Source organism: Mus musculus, chromosome 10 (genome assembly GCF_000001635.26).
Source record: "Mus musculus strain C57BL/6J chromosome 10, GRCm38.p6 C57BL/6J".
Classification (NCBI taxonomy): domain Eukaryota; kingdom Metazoa; phylum Chordata; class Mammalia; order Rodentia; family Muridae; genus Mus; species Mus musculus.
Genome location: NC_000076.6, coordinates 76,001,139 through 76,018,569, shown reverse-complemented (window position 1 = coordinate 76,018,569; position 17,431 = coordinate 76,001,139). Strand labels below are relative to the sequence as shown.

The window sequence follows — 17,431 nt, the reverse complement described above, 5'->3', positions numbered from 1 at the left end:
ACGCAGGGGTAGAGGAGTCGTCCTCGAGGGGAAAGAGTTCCCAGTTTTTATAGGCCCTCAGGGGGGAAAGGAGAAGGGGGAGATTAGGGGATTTCCAGATCTAAACAATGTCTATTCTCAAGAAATGGGTATGGGAGGGGTACAAGGAAAGAGTCTAATGAGGTGCAGCAATGGGCACACACCTGGTCAGAACATTGGCAGACACACACAGGTTCAAGGAGTGGCCAGAGCATTGTGCACCTCTATTTTTCTAAATCAGTGAAGCTAGTTCTGCTAACACTGACGTCCATCTTGCCAATTTCAGGGCTTCTGTGTCCTTTTACATTCTGCCAGGATCTTTCAGGCTCAGCAGTTAGGAGCCCTGGCTGCTCTTCCTGGGGTCTTGCATTCGATTTCTAGCAACTACATGGTGATTTATAACCATCTATAATGGGACCTGATGCCCTCTTCTGGCATGCAGTACATGCACACAGACTATATATACATATGCAATAAATAAAATAAATATATATGGAGGGAGCCATGGCTCCAGTTACATATGTAGCAGACGATGGCCTTATCTGACATCAATGGAAGAGGAAGCCCTTGGTTCTGTGAAGGTTTGATGCCCCAGTGTAGGGGGATGCTAGGGCAGTGAGGCCAGAGTGGGTGAGTGGGTAGAGGAGCACACTCATAGTGGCAAAGGGGAAGGGAGAGAGAGGGGATGGAAGGGGGGGGGGTTGTGGAGGGGTAACCAGGAAGAGGGATATCATTTGAAATGTAAAAGAATAAATTGATTAATGAAAGAAAGAAGGAAAGAAAGAAAGCAAGGATGGATGGAAGGAAGGAATGAAGGAAAGAAGGAAGTAAGTAAGTAAGGAAGTAAGTAAGGAAGGAAGGAAGGAAGGAAGAAAGGAAGAAAGAAAATCCACAAAGGGTGACATACTAACATTTGTATATTAAGAATGTGAAAAGCCGGGCGTGGTGGCATACACCTTTAATCCCAGCACTCAGGAGGAAGAGGCAGGTGGATTTCTGAGTTCAAGGCCAGCCTGGTCTACAAAGTGAGTTCCAGGACAGCCAGGGCTATACAGAGAAACCCTGTCTCGAAAACAAAAAACAAAAAACAAAAATAAACAAAAAAAAAGGTGAGAAAACAGACAGTAATTTTAATAAATAAAACAGGGATAAAATAAATTAAAAGGAAATAAATGTAAAGTAAGAATTATACAAACAGTATCTAAAGCCATGAACAAAGCAAACCAAGAAGAAAGGTTAAAATTACTGACAGACTCTGAAGCAGATCTTAGGTTTGTATGTAAGAAATTGAGATCATTCCATTTTCTTCTTTAGGTCAATTTTTAAGTCTCTGAAAGTTCTCAGGTTTAAGAAACTTTGTTCTTAGCATATTTTTAAGGCTGTGATGACTCAAAAGAGGAATACTTGTTCTAGAGAGAAACTTTTGGGGGCTTATTTTTATCTAGGTGCAAGCCTCTAGATGTCCTAGTGAGGTTTCAGTTAACACCAGACGATATTTATAGAGTTCTCAGGAAAGCATTTGAGTAAATAATACTCAGTATTTTGCTTAGAAGGTGCCTGTCCTTTACCAAGTTAAGGAAAGCTAGTTAGTGGTTCAGTTTCACTTCTAGGGTTACCGTGGAAACAGATCAGGCAGCCCCTTATGCCTTTCAGTTTCATGGACCGGACAGCCCTTTTTTATTCTCCTCTCTAATTTTATTTACTCTTTTTATTTTTTCAACAGATTTATTTATCTTATTTTTGTGAGTACACTGTAGCTGTCTTCAGACCCACCAGAAGAGGGCATCAGATCCCATTACACATGGTTGTGAGCCACCAAGTGGTTGCTGGGAATTGAGCTCAGGACCTCTGGAAGAACAGTCAGTGCTCTTAACCACTGAGCCATCTCTCCAGCCCTGATTTACTGTTTTTAAATAAAATCACTTTATTCTAATTAACTCACAACTAAAAATATCACATAGCTCATTTAAGGAAGCCACTCAAACAATTGCTTAATCCCAAACCCTATGCATCTCTACGACTATACATATAGCTAGAATGCCCACTGACTTAATTAGTTCTCTCTTGCTGTGAAGAAACATCATGACTAAGGCAATGTATTATAGCTGTCCAACAGCCACGGAGAACTGGGTGTACCTGGAAGGAGAACTGGGGATGGAATACAATGGGTGGATGAGAGAAATAAGGAGCCAAGACAAAGTTCTCTGATCAAGGCTCAATATATAGGGGAAAACCCAAGGATCCATTCTTTATTTTCAGCTGGGTTCTGTTGCTTCTTTCAGCTGGATTGAGTTGCAAAATAAGCTGTCAGCAGGTCAGTAAGCAGAAAGTCTGCTCAAATCTCAGGCAGGAGCCTGGCTCCAGCTGTCTGAAGACAAGTTTAGACAACTCAAGGCTGGGGGAAGGGCACAACTTATAGAAGAAAGAGTTTATTGGGGCTTATTATTTCAAAGGGTGAGCCCAGGACCATCATGGCAGGGACCCTGGCAGCAAGAAAGTAGGTATGGTGCTGGAGCAGTGGTTGAGATCTCACATCTGATTTTAAGTAAGCACAAAGAAAGAGCTAACTGTGAATGGTGAAGGCTTTGGAAACTTCAAAGCCCACTCCCAGTGACATACCACCTCCAACAGGCCACACCTCCTAATCCTTCCCAAATAGTTTCATCATATGCCTTTAATACCAAAGTGTTAGCCCCGAACATATACATAAAAATGACACTGTGTATACTCAGTATGTTATATTTAGGAATATACATATGTGTGTGTGTGTTTTCATACATACATGCAATAACAATGAAAAAAGATGTGCCGGGCGTGGTGGCGCACGCCTTTAATCCCAGCACTCAGGAGGCAGGCAGATTTCTGAGTTCAAGGTCAGCCTGGTCTACAAAGTGAGTTTCAGGACAGCCAGAACTACACAGAGAAACCCTGTCTCGAAAAACCAAACCAAAAAAAAAAAAAGAAAAAAGAAAAAAAAGAGAAAAGATGTAAGTACTGGTCACACATTTGAAAGAGAGCAAGAAAGGATACATGGGACTATTTGGATGGAGGAGAGAGATGAAGAAGTGTAGTTATAATCTCAAAAGAGATCTTTAAAAGTCTACAAAGCAGACAAAGGGACATTAGTAAATGTCTTTTGTTACTTAAAGTACACACACAGCATCAGCATGTAGAGATTTTTTACTCTCTAGGTGCTTTCTTTGTCACCTTTCCTTGTTTGCAGGGAACATTCCCTCATGTCAAGGTTACTTCAACAGTGTGCCCACTGTCATATTGCTAAAATATAAACTATTTTGTTCTCACTTATGGGATCAGTGAGATACGAGGGGCAAAGGAAGATGTAAAAGTCCAAGTGGGGAGAAAGTTTGCTTGAGATTTTTAACACAGATAAATCCTGTGTTTTAGTCAGGGTTTCTATTCCTGCACAAACATCATGACCAAAAAGCAAGTTGGGGAGGAAAGGGTTTATTCAGCTTACACTTCCATATTGCTGCTCATAACCAAAGGAAGTCAGGACAGGAACTCAAGCAGGTCAGGAAGCAGGAGCTGATGCAGAGGCCATGGAGGGATGTGACTTACTGGCTTGCTCAGTTTGCTCTCTTATAGAACCCAAGTCTAACAGTCCAGGGATGGCACCACCCACAATGGGCCCTCCTTCCTTGCTCACTAATTGAGAAAATGCCTTACAGCTGGATCTCACGGAGGCATTTCCTCAAGGGAGGCTCCTTTCTCTGTGATAACTCCAGCTTGTGTCAAGTCAATACACAAAACCAGTCAGTTGACCCTGGTAGTTCAAAGTATGTGTGTACCAGTCCAGCTGGTACAAAGTCAAGCAGTCATAGGGGAGTGAGGATTATAGAAAAGACAGAAAAGAAGACTCAGAGGCAAAGGTTAGAAATAGGGAGGGTTGGGGCTGGAGAGATGGATCAGCGGTTAAGAGACTGCTCTTCCGAAGGTCCTGAGTTCAAATCCCAGCAACCACATGGTGGCTCACAACCATCCCTAATGAGATCAAACTCCCTCTTCTGGAGTGTCTGAAGGCAGCTACAGTGTACTTAAATGTGGGAAGCCGTTGCAGAGTGGCAGTTGGCTACTGCTCGCCACCACACATACATAGGCAGTGAAGGTTCTTTTGCCAAGATGAGAGACAAGTTAACCAATCAGATGTGAGACACGCCTCTCCTAGGCCTATATAAGCAGCACCAGTTCTGGGCTCAGGGTCTTTTCGCTTCTAAAATCAAGCTCTCCCAATAAACGTGTGCAGAAGGATCCTATTGCAGCGTCGTTCTTCCTGGCCAGTCGAGCGCGCACAAGACTTAAATATAATAATAAATAAATCTTTGGGCCGGAGCAAGCAGGACTGTAGCTAGTGGAGCTGAAGTGAGCAGAGGTCCCGAATTCAATTCCAGGCAACCACATGATGGCTCACAACCATCTGTACAGCTACAGTGTATACATAAAATAAATAAATCTTTTTTTTTAAAAAAAAGAAAGAAATAGGGGGGGCTGTTCAGTCAGTACTACGGCAGCCCCGAGTTGAATTCTCTTAGGCTTTATAGACTTTACAGTATTGTAGGAAACAAAATCTCAAGCCAGCATAGACAATGGCTGACATACTTTCCATATCTGTATCCATCCGGAAACCTCCCTATAAATACTCCTTGTTCCTTCCTCCAAGATTAACAGAACATTCAGCCCCTCACCTTGAGCTCTCAAGTGCATCCCCTCTTATCCTTCCATGTGTCAGCAGGCCAGGAAATCTTGTCAGCAGACCCTGGCCTGACTTGACTCTGCCTGACAGGCAGGCTGTCACAGAAATAGGCAAATTTGCCCCCGACATATGTGTACAGTAATCTTAATTTACATCAACGTGCTATCTGTGTTATTTAGATTCAACTTTATTTAGGGACATGAACTAAAAAGAGAAAACTTAGTAGATGTGACAGAGAATTGTTAAAAATTAGGTCATTGCAAGGTTTGTGTGATAAGATGAGATTTTATCCTAAGAATAAAAAATAAAAAGTTAGGACAAGGCTGGAATGCTTGAAGCCAAGGAACAGAAGGTCTAGGTTGTATAAGGTTCATGGACAATGGGTCTTGAGGATGACATATGTCTGATGATTAAATTTCCCCAGGCTGAACTGATCTACTCATGATCTACCAAGAATGGAGCTGTATGAGATTTCCGAGAGCTTTTGAGAAAATTCCAAGAAAACAAGATGAGTCTGGCAACCTTGGTGTCTTCAAAAACACACAGTTGCTCTTGGAACGTGTTTCCGTGCTTCTCCCAGGAGTACAGAGCTAAACAGAGAATTCTCGACAGGGGAATCTCAAATGGCAGAGAAGTGCTTAAAGCAATGTTTTATGCTCTTAGTCATCAGAGAAATGTAAATCAGAATGACGCTGAGATTCCACCTTACACCAAACAGAATGGCTAAGGGTAAAACCTCAAGAGATAGCACGTGCTGTCGAGGATGTGGACCAAGGGAACACTCCTCCACTGCTGGTGGGAGTGCAAACTTGTACAACCACTCTGGAAATAAACCTGGCAGTTTCTCAGAAGATTGGGAATAGTTCTACCTCAAGACCCAGCTATACCACTCCTGTGCATATATCCAAAAGATGTTCAACTATCCCACAAGGACACTCGCTCAACCAGGTTCATAGCAGCTTTATTCGTAATAGTCAGAAACTGGAAAGATCCTAGATGTCTCTCAGCTGAAGAATGGATACAGAGAATGTGATTCACTTATACAGTGGAATACTATTCAGCAATTAAAAACAAGGACATCATATATTTTGCAGGCAAATGGAAGGAACTAGAAAATATCATTCCAAGTAAGGTAGCCCAGGGTAGCCGCCGTCTGGCAGCCTACGGTTGAACAGTGTTTACCTGAAAGAAGGGCCAGGAATAAAAAAAAGGTAGGGAGGGGGGACAAGAAAAGCACAAAGCCATGTCTGTGTTCTGATCAAGGCTCAAAGCTGAATAATAAGCTTTGAGTTTATAAAGGGGAAAAAAACCACAAAACCCATCCCCTGCTTCAGTTGGAGTAGGTTGTAGAGAAAGGTCAGTGCAGGCAGCCAAAACAGCTAAGTTCCCATGGGAACCTGCAACTGCAGCCAAGACAGATGTCTCTGTCCAGGTTGATAAGACCTGTCATGACAAATGTTCAAGGTCTGCTTAGGCTGCTCAAGGCTTGGAAGGTTATAGCCCCGACCCCAAAGGATATGCATGGGATGGGGATGTACTCACTGATAAGTGGATCCTAGCCATAAAGTACAGGATAACCATGCTATAATCCACAGACCCAAAGAAGCCAAAAAACAAGGAGATCACAAGAGAGGATGACTGAATCTTTATCAGAAGGGGAAACCAAATAAATATTGGAGGTGGATGGGAGGAGGGAAGAGGGTGGAAGAAGGATTGAGGAGGGGAGCAGGGAATGGGTGGAGAGAGATGGGCTGGGGGCAGGGACAGTCTCTAGGACATGCCAGAGAAGTGGGATGGGGTGAGGCCCTAGAGACTTTAAGTGAGTGAAACCAGTTGAGATTCCAGTAGTAGGGAATATGAATCCTGAAGTGGCCACTTCCTGTAGCTAGGCAGAACTCCCAGTGGAGGAATAAGGACAGCAACCCAACCACAAAACCTTCAATCCAAAATGTGTCCTGCCTACAAGATGTGCAGAGACAAAGAACAGAGACAGAGGGAATGGCCAACCAATGACTGCCCCAAATTGAGACATATCACATGGGCAGAAACCAATCCCTGACACTCTTTTTTTTTGTTTTTTGTTTTTCGAGACAGGGTTTCTCTGTATAGCCCTGGCTGTCCTGGAACTCACTCTGTAAACGAGGCTGGCCTCAAACTCAGAAATCTGCCTGCCTCTGCCTCCCTAGTGCTGGGATTAAAGACGTGGGCCACCACGCCAGGCTTTCCCTGACACTCTTAATGATACTCCATTATGCTTGCAGACAGGAGTCTAGCATAACTGTCCTCCAAGAGGCTCCTCCCAGCAGCCAATGGAAAGAGATGCAGAGACTCACACCCAAACATTAGATGGAGCTCCGGGAGTCTTCTGGAAGAGTTGGGAGAAAGACTGAGGGATTGAAAGAGGACAGAGACTCCACAGGAAAGCCAACAGAGTCAGCTAACCTGAACCCTTGGGTGCTCCCAGAGACTGAACCACCAACCAAAGAGCGAGCATGGGCTGGACCTAGGCCCCCTGCATGTAAGTAGCAGATGAGCAGCTTGATCTTCATGCAGGTCCCCAAACAAGTGGAGCAGGGGCTGTCCCTGAGTCTGTTGTCTCCATGCCTGCCTGTGAATCCTGCACCCCTAAATGGACAGCCTTGTCTGGCCTCAGTCGGGGAGGATGTGCCTGGTCCCACAGCAACTTGATATGTGGGGTAAGGAGGTTGACACCCAGAAAGAGGCTTTCCTTTCTAAGGGAAATGGGGGAGATTTATGTGAGGGGGGGCTATGGGAGGAGAGGAAGGGCTGATATTGCATAGTAAAGTGAATAAATAAATTTAATTAAAAAAAATAAATGTCTGTGGGAAGTGGTTTCTGCTGTGCCTGCGTGGCTTAATTGGTAAACAAGCAATGTGCGCATGTGCAAGAGTGTTTTCATGCCAAGTCACAGCCCATCCCAGGGCGTGGTGATGAGGCTCTGGGAGAGCAGCCAATCAGGTGTGGACACGCCACACTAAGGTGTATATAAGCAGCGCCTTTTTGGTGCTTGGGGTCTTCATCTTCATGTTGAAACTGGTATAATAAAGTTGCTGCAGAAGGATCCGGTTTCTCATGCGTGTGTTCTTGCTGGCGAGACAATAGCACGTGTGAGAAGTGTCGCCTTTAATCCCAGCACTAGGGAGGCAGAGGCAGGCAGATTTCTGAGTTCGAGGCCAGCCTGGTCTAGAGAGTGTGTTCCAAGTCAGCCAGGGCTACACAGAGAAACCCTGTCTCAAAAAACCAAAAAAATAAAAATAAAAATGTTTAAAAAAAAGAGTGAATTTATTTCAGATTATTCATTACACTGGCTGTTGTTGCTTTATAGATATTTATGGGAAAACAAGTTTTTGTCATGTGTGTCTCGTCGTTGTGATTATAAACAGCTTGAGCGTATGAGAACGTTATTCGTGTGACTCCTCTTAACCCCCAGAGTATAAATTGTCTGATGCTCTGAATAAAGTTGGGGCTACAGCCTGCCTGATACTTTACTCCACCTCATCTTTAGGCTCCAGTCCGAAGGTCCCAAGTTCAAATCCCAGCAACCACATGGCGGCTCACAGCCATCTGTAATGAGATCTGACGCCCTCTTCTGGTACGTCTGAAGACAGCTACAGTGGACTTACATATAACAAATAAATAAACCTTAAAAATAAAACAAACAAAAAAGTGTTGATGCGATGTACTCTTTTCTATCAAAGGGTTAAATGTGAACAAAGGGAGATCCCTCTTTACGGAAGTTTGTAAAGACACTGGCCAGCAAAAGTCCCTCCCCAAGTCTGCTTAAAAAAAGAAAAGAAAAAAAAAAATCAAAGCTCAAGGGACAGTCCTATTCTCAAAAGTTGCACTTTGCTGGTCAGCTCTGCTGTTCTGAATTAGTCAGTCACATAAAGAATATGAGGCCAGGTTCTGACCAATCAGAGTGAAGCACAGGACCCCTGCTTGGTGGGCTTGCTTGCTTGTTGCTGATGTACATCCGTGCAACCTACAGAAGTGAAACTCTTGCCTTGTGGAAATCTGTCAGATGGTGTGGTCATTTTCTTGGGACTTCCAGACCCATTTCTAACAGGGCACAACATATTGGGAGGGAGGCACAACTGGCTCTCAAAACTGTCTGCTGAAGAATCGAGGAAGGAACGAGGGACTGGGTATGTCAGTAAGTATACCTTGAGGGTGTGGTTTGCACAGCTCTGAGTGGGCCTTCCCCAGGTCACTTCAAGACACCTGAAAGTTTTGGTAACGACACAGGTCATTTATTATGATCCGAGAAGAAGAAAGAGAAGTTTAGGGAATTCCCAGAGAGACATAGCCCAGGATGCCTGGACAGGTAGGCTAAAAGAATCTTACCCATAGGCCCCCGCTCTTATTGTAAGAAACGGGGTATGGCTAAGAAGAGCTCATAGCAAAGGAGTGGCCTCTACCCTCTAGAGAATCAAGGCAACTGAAGCCAATCGGTGGTAAGTGGTTTAAGAACCAGTTCCTTTAGAGCATCCCTGACCGGCTGAAGTTCGCACCAAGGAGGTAGCTGTTGCTCCCTGGTGGCTTGAGTGGTCGTCGTCGTTGGCATTGATTCAACACCTGTGGGCAACAGCCTGCAGCAAGAGTGGAGCAAGACTTTAGCCACTGGCATCTGTCAGCTGGGCCATGCCTCCCTTCCAGATGCTTAGACAGCAAAGCGATATTGAGTGGGGAGATTTTAAAAATATATACCAAAATTATCATAGATTTCTTTTTTAAGCCAGCATTAAATTTAAAAAAGAAAGCCTGTATTGCCTAAGAAATTTAGAGACGAGGTTTCGCCTCAGAGAGGAGCACACATCCTCACCCGCACAGTTTGTAAACACGGGGACAGCTTTGTCTCTGGTCCACGCATGCGCGCTAGCTGTTATTGCTCGTCAGGTCTTTGGCCCCATATTGTTGGGTCTCTATAAAGGAAACACTTCATCCCTCCATAATGAGGCAGGCAGGCTGGGAAAGGCAGCAAGTCCTGGCTCATCAGGCAAAATAGACATGCGCAACAATGAGAATCAGGAACAAAAGGATGGCGCTAGCCTGCACGACTCTCTTCCAGAAGAGGCTCTCGGGTTCGTTGCTCCAGTCTTTCATCCTATCCTCGTGTTCCTCACTCTTTCTGGCTGCCATTCTCCTGGCCAGAATCTCAAAGGCCGTTGACCTGTCGCTGGATACAACCTTCTTCCAGGTGTCCTCTAACTCCTTCTCGGTAGCGTTCTCCGGGCCTGTCTTACACTTTGACTGTGAGTCGAGACCGCAGAACAAGTCCCAGAACTTCCAGAGGCAGGTGTGGGCCTCCCCAAACATACCTGGAACAGAGAGAATGGATTGGTCAGGGCGTCAAGCAGGCTTGAATTCAGCAGCATGAAGTTCCTAGGATTCATATGAAAGCCCGTTGTCAGCCTGTGCAAGGAAAGTTCTTAGAGAAAACGACTAAGACATCACTGGGTGAGAAAAGGGCTTGGGGAGTATTGGGGGTGCTGAAAGCTCAGAGTCGTGCCCATATCCTCTCGATTAGGCAGCCCAAGTAAGTGTATAGGAACCCACTGTGTTACATATGTCAATGTACCGTTATAATACCGTTCTCCATCCTTGCAGGTCTACACCTGCTGTCTTAGTCAGGGTTTATATTCCTGCACAAAGCATCATGACCAAGAAGCAAGTTGTGGGAGTGGGAGGGGGGCTGGCGAGATGGCTCAGCAGGTAAGAGCACTGACTGCTTTTCCAAAGGTCCTGAGTTCAAATTCCAGCAACCACATGGTGGCTCACAACCACCAGCAATGAGACCTGGCGCCCTCTTCTGGGAAGTCTGAAGTCAGCTACAGTGTACTTATGTAAAATAATAAATAAAAAATAAAAAATAAATATTTGGGCCGGAGAAAGCAGGGACTGAGGGGGCAGAGTTGACTGGAGCGATCAGAGGTCCAAAAAGAAAAAAAAAAGAAAAGAAAAGAAAGAAACAAGTTGGGGAGGAAAGGGTTTATTCAGCTTACACTTCCACATTGCTGTTCATCACCAAAGGAAGTCAGGACAGGAACTCACACAGAGTAGGAACTTGGAGGCAGAAATAGATGCAGAAGCCATGGAGGAATGCTGCTTACTGGCTTGCTCAGCTTGCTTTCTTATAGAACCCAAGACTGCTAGCCCAGAGATGGCACCACCCACCATGGGCCATCCCTTCTTGATCACTAATTGAGAAAATGCCTTACAGCTGGATCTCATGGAGGCATTTCTTCAAGGGAGGCTCCTTTCTCTGTGATTAACTCCAGCTTGTGTCAAGTTGACACATGAAACCAGCCAGTACACCTGCCCCCTGAGGTCATTATGCTTCGGAGGACAGAGGAACCCCATAAGTCCTAGAAATGGACATTGTTCTCTTTAGTAACTTCTAGGCCGTGTCTTTTCCGGGAAGCTCTAGTCTTCTTCGTGGCCAGCAGGGACAACTGCAGATACCTGGACTACAGAGGACCATCCTAAGGCTATCCAGAAGGGGAGTCTAGTAACTTCAGAAGGCTGTCATTCCTTTCTCTGGGACTCCTAACTGAAGTTGCACATCACCCCAGAGTCTGTCTACGCTGATGGTGCTGGCTAACCCCTCAGAACCAGTGCTGGCCAGCATCAGCACCATGCTAAGCTCTATCCCACCACTCTTGACCCAGCCTTTGCCTAGTATGTGACCTCTCCTGGACACTCCTGGAAATAGGGCCCTGCTGGGTGACAAAACAACTCCATTTTAGTCAGAGCTGGTTGTGCTGTGACATCTGATGTCTCCTGAGCCCGTGTCTCCTGCCTCCTGTCCCTGCAGCTGAGGCTGGAGATTTGCCACGACAGGAGAGGCCTCAGGGACAGTGGAACTATCAGCCGGAGAACATGACTTCCACTGCAAAGGTGATGGAGACCAGTAGCCAGGGAGGACCAGTTGGTGACATAGTTATCTCATTTTGTGGCTGGAGAGTCCTGATCCCCAGTCATCCTGTGGCTTCTGGTCTTAAATTACCCATCACTCTGTCGAGCACAGGCTGCAGGGAGAAGCATTGGAGCCATTCAGAAAAGTCATCCAGTGATGCCACATAAGGCTATGTGGCGAGCATCAGGCTGTTTCGGGGACAGAGAGTACACATTTCGAGGATCCTGGGCTCATTGACTGGTTACCTGACTGCTGAGGGCTTCCTCTCCCCAGCTCGAAAGTGTTGTTTGTTATGATAGAATTCTGAGCAGAAGAAACTTGAGGGGGAATTCCCCACTATGGCCCTTCTTTTACACACTAGTACTCTTCTCTCAGCATTGCACTTCCGGTATGCTCTGTTAGAGATATGTCCTGTGTGTACTGTGTGTCCGTGGGGGCTAAACCCAAAGACTGGTTCTTGAGACTTGAGCTTCACCCATCACCTGAACATTGCTGGGGAAGGGTTCTAGAGCACTAGGCTTTCCTGGATCCCCTTTCTCTCTCCCATGCCCCCTCATCGCCTGGCTCTCCCATCCTTCAGCCTAATCTCTTCTTCCCTTCCCTCCCCTCCAGGGTCCACCTGGCCTCACAGACTCCATGTGTGCAAACAAGCCCAGAAGCATTTTAGTGGGAAGAAAGCGAACAATAGAAGTCGTTCTATCCAGATGTGTCTGGGGGTAAGGATGGTGGGGTAGGAGGTGTTTGGGGCAGCTGCCCCAGCTTCGGGGTCCACACAGGCTAGCTTCCCAAGGCTGTAGCTGTTTATCGTTACCTGGCTGGGATGTGAAGCTGGGGAAGGCCTTCCATCTCATCTCTTTGTCTAAAGCCACTCTCCTCTGTTGGCTGTTACGTAAACTCCAGCAGAGACCATGGAGCTGGGTGTGGAGAGAGCAGGGTAGCAGTGTCACCATGGGACCTTGGCCTACAGACATATATCCAAATTGGCTCTGCTTATCTTCTTATAATAGGTTTCCCTTAAGTAACCTAGGCTGCCTTGAAATTTGCTACTTACCCAGCTGACCTAAACTTGGAATACCTCTGCCTCTGTCATTTCTTTTTTTTTTTTTTTCCAAGACAGGGTTTCTCTGTGTAGCCCTGGCTATCCTGGAACTCACTCTGTAAGCCAGGCTGGCCTCGAACTCAGAAATCCACCTGCCCTCTGCCTCTCAAGTGCTGGGATTAAAAGTGTGCGCCACCACTGCCCAGCTTGTCATTTCTGACTTAACTTTTGACAATAGTCTTCACCCTTTTGTCCAGATTAGGTAAAGCTGCAAGCAAGGTACTTGGTCTTGCATCTCCATACCCATCTGTGTTGCTCCCTCCTGATTGACAGGTGGGTGCCCGGGACCCTCTCACTCCTGCCAACACCAATTCCTTGTGCTAGAGTGTCAAACAAAGTAGGTTACAAAGTGGAGCCAGGTCAGGCTTTGGAGCGTGTAACAAGAGCACTTAATAGGCTCATTACCTTGGGCAACTTATTTAACTTCTATAAGCCTAAGCTTTCTAATAAATACATAAAACAGATGACTGACACTTACCTCCTAGGGGGAGTAGGAAATCCCTTGTGAAGAGGTGGCTGAGACCTATTTCTGGGGCCTTTAATCCTGTCCCCTGGCCCTTCTTCGTGGCCTGCCCTGAGGGCATTGATCTATACTGAGATTAGTGAACTCAATGTTTCAAAGACAATAAGCCCTTCGTAACTCGCAGGCTTAAATGAGTTTGTAGTTGATGGATCATTGAACAGCTTTTGTTTATTGCTTATTATTATTATTATCATTATCATTATTGGGGATTGTTGAGCCAACACAAAATTGCAACCAGGATCCTTTCTGTGGCCCGTTGCCCATTTCTGAGCGACTCCACCCACAGTCCCCCTATTTCCCGGACTCCAGCCATTCTTCCCTCATTCATGATTTACCCTGAGACTCTTCCTCCAGCCTCCTGACAGACTTACGTGGTGATCTGGAATCGGTTCCGTAGCTAAGGAGATGGCCAGTATGATCAGAATGGTGACCAAGAAAAGGCAAAAGCCAAAATAGAGGTAATGGAGGCCGCAGATGAATATAGGACACTGGCGGTCTCTCCCGCAAGTCACCGGGCCATAGAAAAACTCAGCCAGCAGTCGAAAGACACCAATTGTGGTTCCCACAATCAGTCCCCAGAAGGCGCCCTGCCAAAGAAGCCGGACAAGAGTTAGACAAAGATAAAGTATTAGACAAGACAGCATGGCTTCTCCTTCCCTTTGCTGATGAGCTGGGTTCTAAAGTTAAGTGTGTTGAAATGGGGAACATTGATACCTTGCAGACAAGAGTCTAAGCAAGGGAGGAGATGCCAGGCTGTGGTACTGTCCCTTACAGGGGACTTAGGAAGAGTTGGGAATGTTTTTAACTGAGGCATCTCAAACTGTGTCCGAAAGAGCTTCATCTTCCTTTTCCCTACATGGGAGCCCAGCTCCGAAGCTCGGGTCAAACCTAGGAGCCAGCTCCAGCTCATTCCCTTTCTTTGCTCTTCTCCCTCATTCTCCAGTGAATCACATTGGCCCCTGCTTCCAAAATGTGTCCTGAGCCCAGTCCCTTCCCATGGCCCTCGCCTCCTCCATCCTTTCTCATTCAGGGGGCCACATCTTGTTCCTAACTGTCCCCTGGCTCTGCAGGAGCATCGACTAGAGAATGCCAAGCCTCTTCCTGGACCCTCCAGTGACTTCTCAGCACCTGTCACCAGGATCAAGCCTCACTCCTATAGTGTGCTTCACGCCTGCACCATGCTTCACCCCTATGCCATGCCTCACTCCTACACCATGGCTAACCTCACCAAGCTTCACTACTCCCCACTTGGTCACTCATCTCCACCCAGCTGAGCCTGCTTCTGCATCCCAAAGATGCCCACTTCACTTTTGGCATGAGTTCTTGCCCTTGCCCTTCTTCCTGCTTAGAATTGTCCCCACATCTTAGAACTTCTTTGATTCCAGGTCAGTTCCTTCTCCCGCTGAGCTGTGTCCCTGTTTGTCCACCCACATAGCCCACCCTGTAACCTTCATGATCCTTCACAGTCCTTTTAAAATATTTTATCTTTTATTACTTTTAATTATGTTATGTGCCTTTCTTGGTTAGAGTTACCATCGTTATGATGAAACACCACGACTAAAAGCAAATTGGGGAGGAAAAGGCTTATTGGGCTTATATTTCCACATCATAGCCTATCATCAAAGGAAACCAGGACCGGAACTCAAACAAGGCAGGAACCTGGATGCAGGAGCTGATGTAGGCCTTACCCCCTACACCATTTCTCTGCTGCTTACTGGTTTGTTCTCTATGGTTTGCTCAGCCTGATTTCTTATAGAGCGCAGGACCACCAGCTCAGGGATGGCTCCACCCACAATGGGCTGGGCCCTTCCCCATCAATCACTAACTAAGAAAATGCCCAGGCTGGAGAAATGGCTCAGTGGTTAGGAACACTAACTGTTCTTCCAGAGGTCCTGAGTTCAATTCCCAGCATGTGGTCATGGTGGCTCACAACCATCTGGAATTGGATCTGATGCCCTCTTCAGGTGTGCCTGAAGACAGCTCCAGTGTACTCATATACATAAAATAAATAAATCTTTAAAAATAAGAAAAAAGAAAATGCCCTAGATGCTTGCCGACAGCCTGATCTTACAGAGGCATTTTCTCCACCGAGGCTCCCTCCTCTCTGATGACTCTAGCAGCTCCTGTTAGGTTGACATGAAACCAGCCAGGACAGTGCCTGTGTATAGGTTTGCACACATGCATGTCCAGAGGCCTCATGGAGTCCTAAAGCTGGGGGTCACAGACAGTTTTGATATACGCGACGTGAGTGCTGGGAACTGAACTTGGGTCCTCTGCAAAAGCAGGAAATGCTCTTAACAAGTGAACTGATCTCTCCCACCCATCCCACCCCACCCCACCCTGCCTCACAGCCCTTCTTAAATACTCTGTTACCATCACAAAGATTTGTCAGCTCACTTTATGTCATCTCCTTCCCCCAATTAGATTGTCTGACTGCTCTACAAAGGCAGGGACTAGATATTGGCTCAGGCGTCATACCTAGAGATGCTTTCAGGCTGGGGGTGGATGTAAGTCAGGATCCCTACAGAGGGGGAACAAAAGCTTTGCGTCTGGTCAAAGGACCCAAAGGGGTCACTTCCTGAAGGAGATAGGAAGGAAGCAAATGATTACACTGTGCAGAGCTGGGAAGGAGAGAGAGCCTGACAAAATGCTTTAGGTTAACAGAGGCAACCGTGAAAGTGTATACAGTAAGTATATCTGCAACCTTGAGCCAGGGACAGTGGGCGAGCTTTGGGGGTGTCCCAATATCCCAAGTTTTGTTGTCAGCAGAGAGAGGTAGACTTCTGTGACCACCTCCCCTCCAGCCCATCCCTTTCCAAGGAGAACAAAGCTAAGCCACTCTGAGGCCCAGGTTACTCCCCTGACATTTGTGCTGCTAAATTAAGGCTTAGTGAGCTGGGTGGCCTGGCAGCCCTGGCAGGTGGCCTAAGGAACTGAGCAGCTGAGACAGATGGGCCTTAGAGAGAATCTCTGCCAGGTGGAGCAGCCAGAATATATTCCTGGCAAAGCAAGTAGTCCATGAAGGAAGAAGGGTCGAGGGGGTAGGAGACAGTTCAGCAGTTACCGGTTTGGAGCAGCCTGGAACTGTGGGCTGTCCACGGAGAAGGAAGGATCTGACACAAGTGTGTGTGGGGGTTGGGGGGCAGATCACAAATGGCCTTGGGTGTGTGCATGGGATCTTGTGCAAGGCCAGGCTGCTCAATTCTGTCCAGGGTTACAAGAAAGTTTAAGACATAAATCAAAAGAAAGAAAGAAAGAAAGAAAGAAAGAAAGAAACAAAGAAACAAAGAAAGAAAATAAGAAATATAAGACACTCAGGCTAATTATGCCTTTAAAGGAAATCCCAATTCCCGAAAGGCAGTCCAAACATCCAGAAATGTGCTCAATCTAGACTAGAAGAGGATTTCTGGCAGTTATAGAAAAGACTGCATTCCCCAGTTAACTATGAAGCTGGTCCCTCTACCAAAAGGAGTGGAGTCACTAGCAGAATAGATATATGACTACTTGGGGTGCCTATCAGCACATCAAAGCTCACGCTGGCCTCTGGACTCCCTCTGTATCACAAGTCCCTGTTATACACTTCAGAGTCCATGCTAGCATGCTCCTCCTTCTTACCCTAATCGTCTGCTCGATAAAGGCAAGGACTAGATACTGGCTCAGGGGTCGAATCTAGGGACTCTTTTGGGCTGGGGTGGATGTAAGACAGGAGCTTGAATGCAGGAAAATAGTAACACAGGGTATTTGAAGGGATGTGGGCGGGGTGGGGGGTGGTGGTGGAGAGAAAGCGTCACCTGTTAAGAGCATTTGCTGCTTTTGTGGAGGATCTAAATTCAGTTCCCAGCACCCATAGCGGGGATCTCACATCCTATCTCCTGCCTTACCTTAAACCCTCACCAGCCCATGGAGTCCCTCCCTGAACGGACTCATTCTCCTTAATAACCCTGAGATCCCTGCCGTGCCCCTCCCCCACTCTGCTCCTAACTCTCTCACTATACTTTCTTCTCTCTCTGTCTCTGTCTCCCCCTCTTCCCCGCCCCCTCCTCTCCCCCACCCCTCCCTCCTCTCTGCACTGGCGATGTCAAGTCTACTTCTTTCTCTCTCAGTTCTGGACTCTTTCTGATACCTCTGGCTGTTTTCTCTCAC

At 46.5% G+C, this 17,431-nt stretch overlaps 1 protein-coding gene and 1 non-coding gene across 11 annotated transcripts in view; both read right to left on the bottom strand.

Moving 5' to 3' along the window:
* Positions 1 to 8,978: 8,978 nt before the first annotated feature.
* Positions 8,979 to 17,431, bottom strand: part of Gm5134 (predicted gene 5134) — a 55,096-nt gene continuing 46,643 nt past the window's right edge. For 6 of the 10 annotated variants that reach the window (XM_017314010.2, XM_006513791.4, XM_017314012.2 and 3 more), the window contains 3 exons: positions 13,660 to 13,875; positions 12,478 to 12,580; positions 8,979 to 10,068 (listed from right to left, as the gene is read on the bottom strand). In XM_017314010.2, the coding sequence (XP_017169499.1) occupies positions 9,743 to 10,068; positions 12,478 to 12,580; positions 13,660 to 13,875 (645 nt within the window). In that variant the 3' untranslated portion in view covers positions 8,979 to 9,742. The other 4 variants (XR_001779540.2, XM_017314014.2, XM_017314015.2 and 1 more) reach the window with 4 other exon arrangements.
* Positions 9,553 to 9,644, bottom strand: Mir6409 (microRNA 6409). The gene has a single exon (NR_105836.1). It is a non-coding gene; the product is annotated as a microRNA 6409 (primary transcript).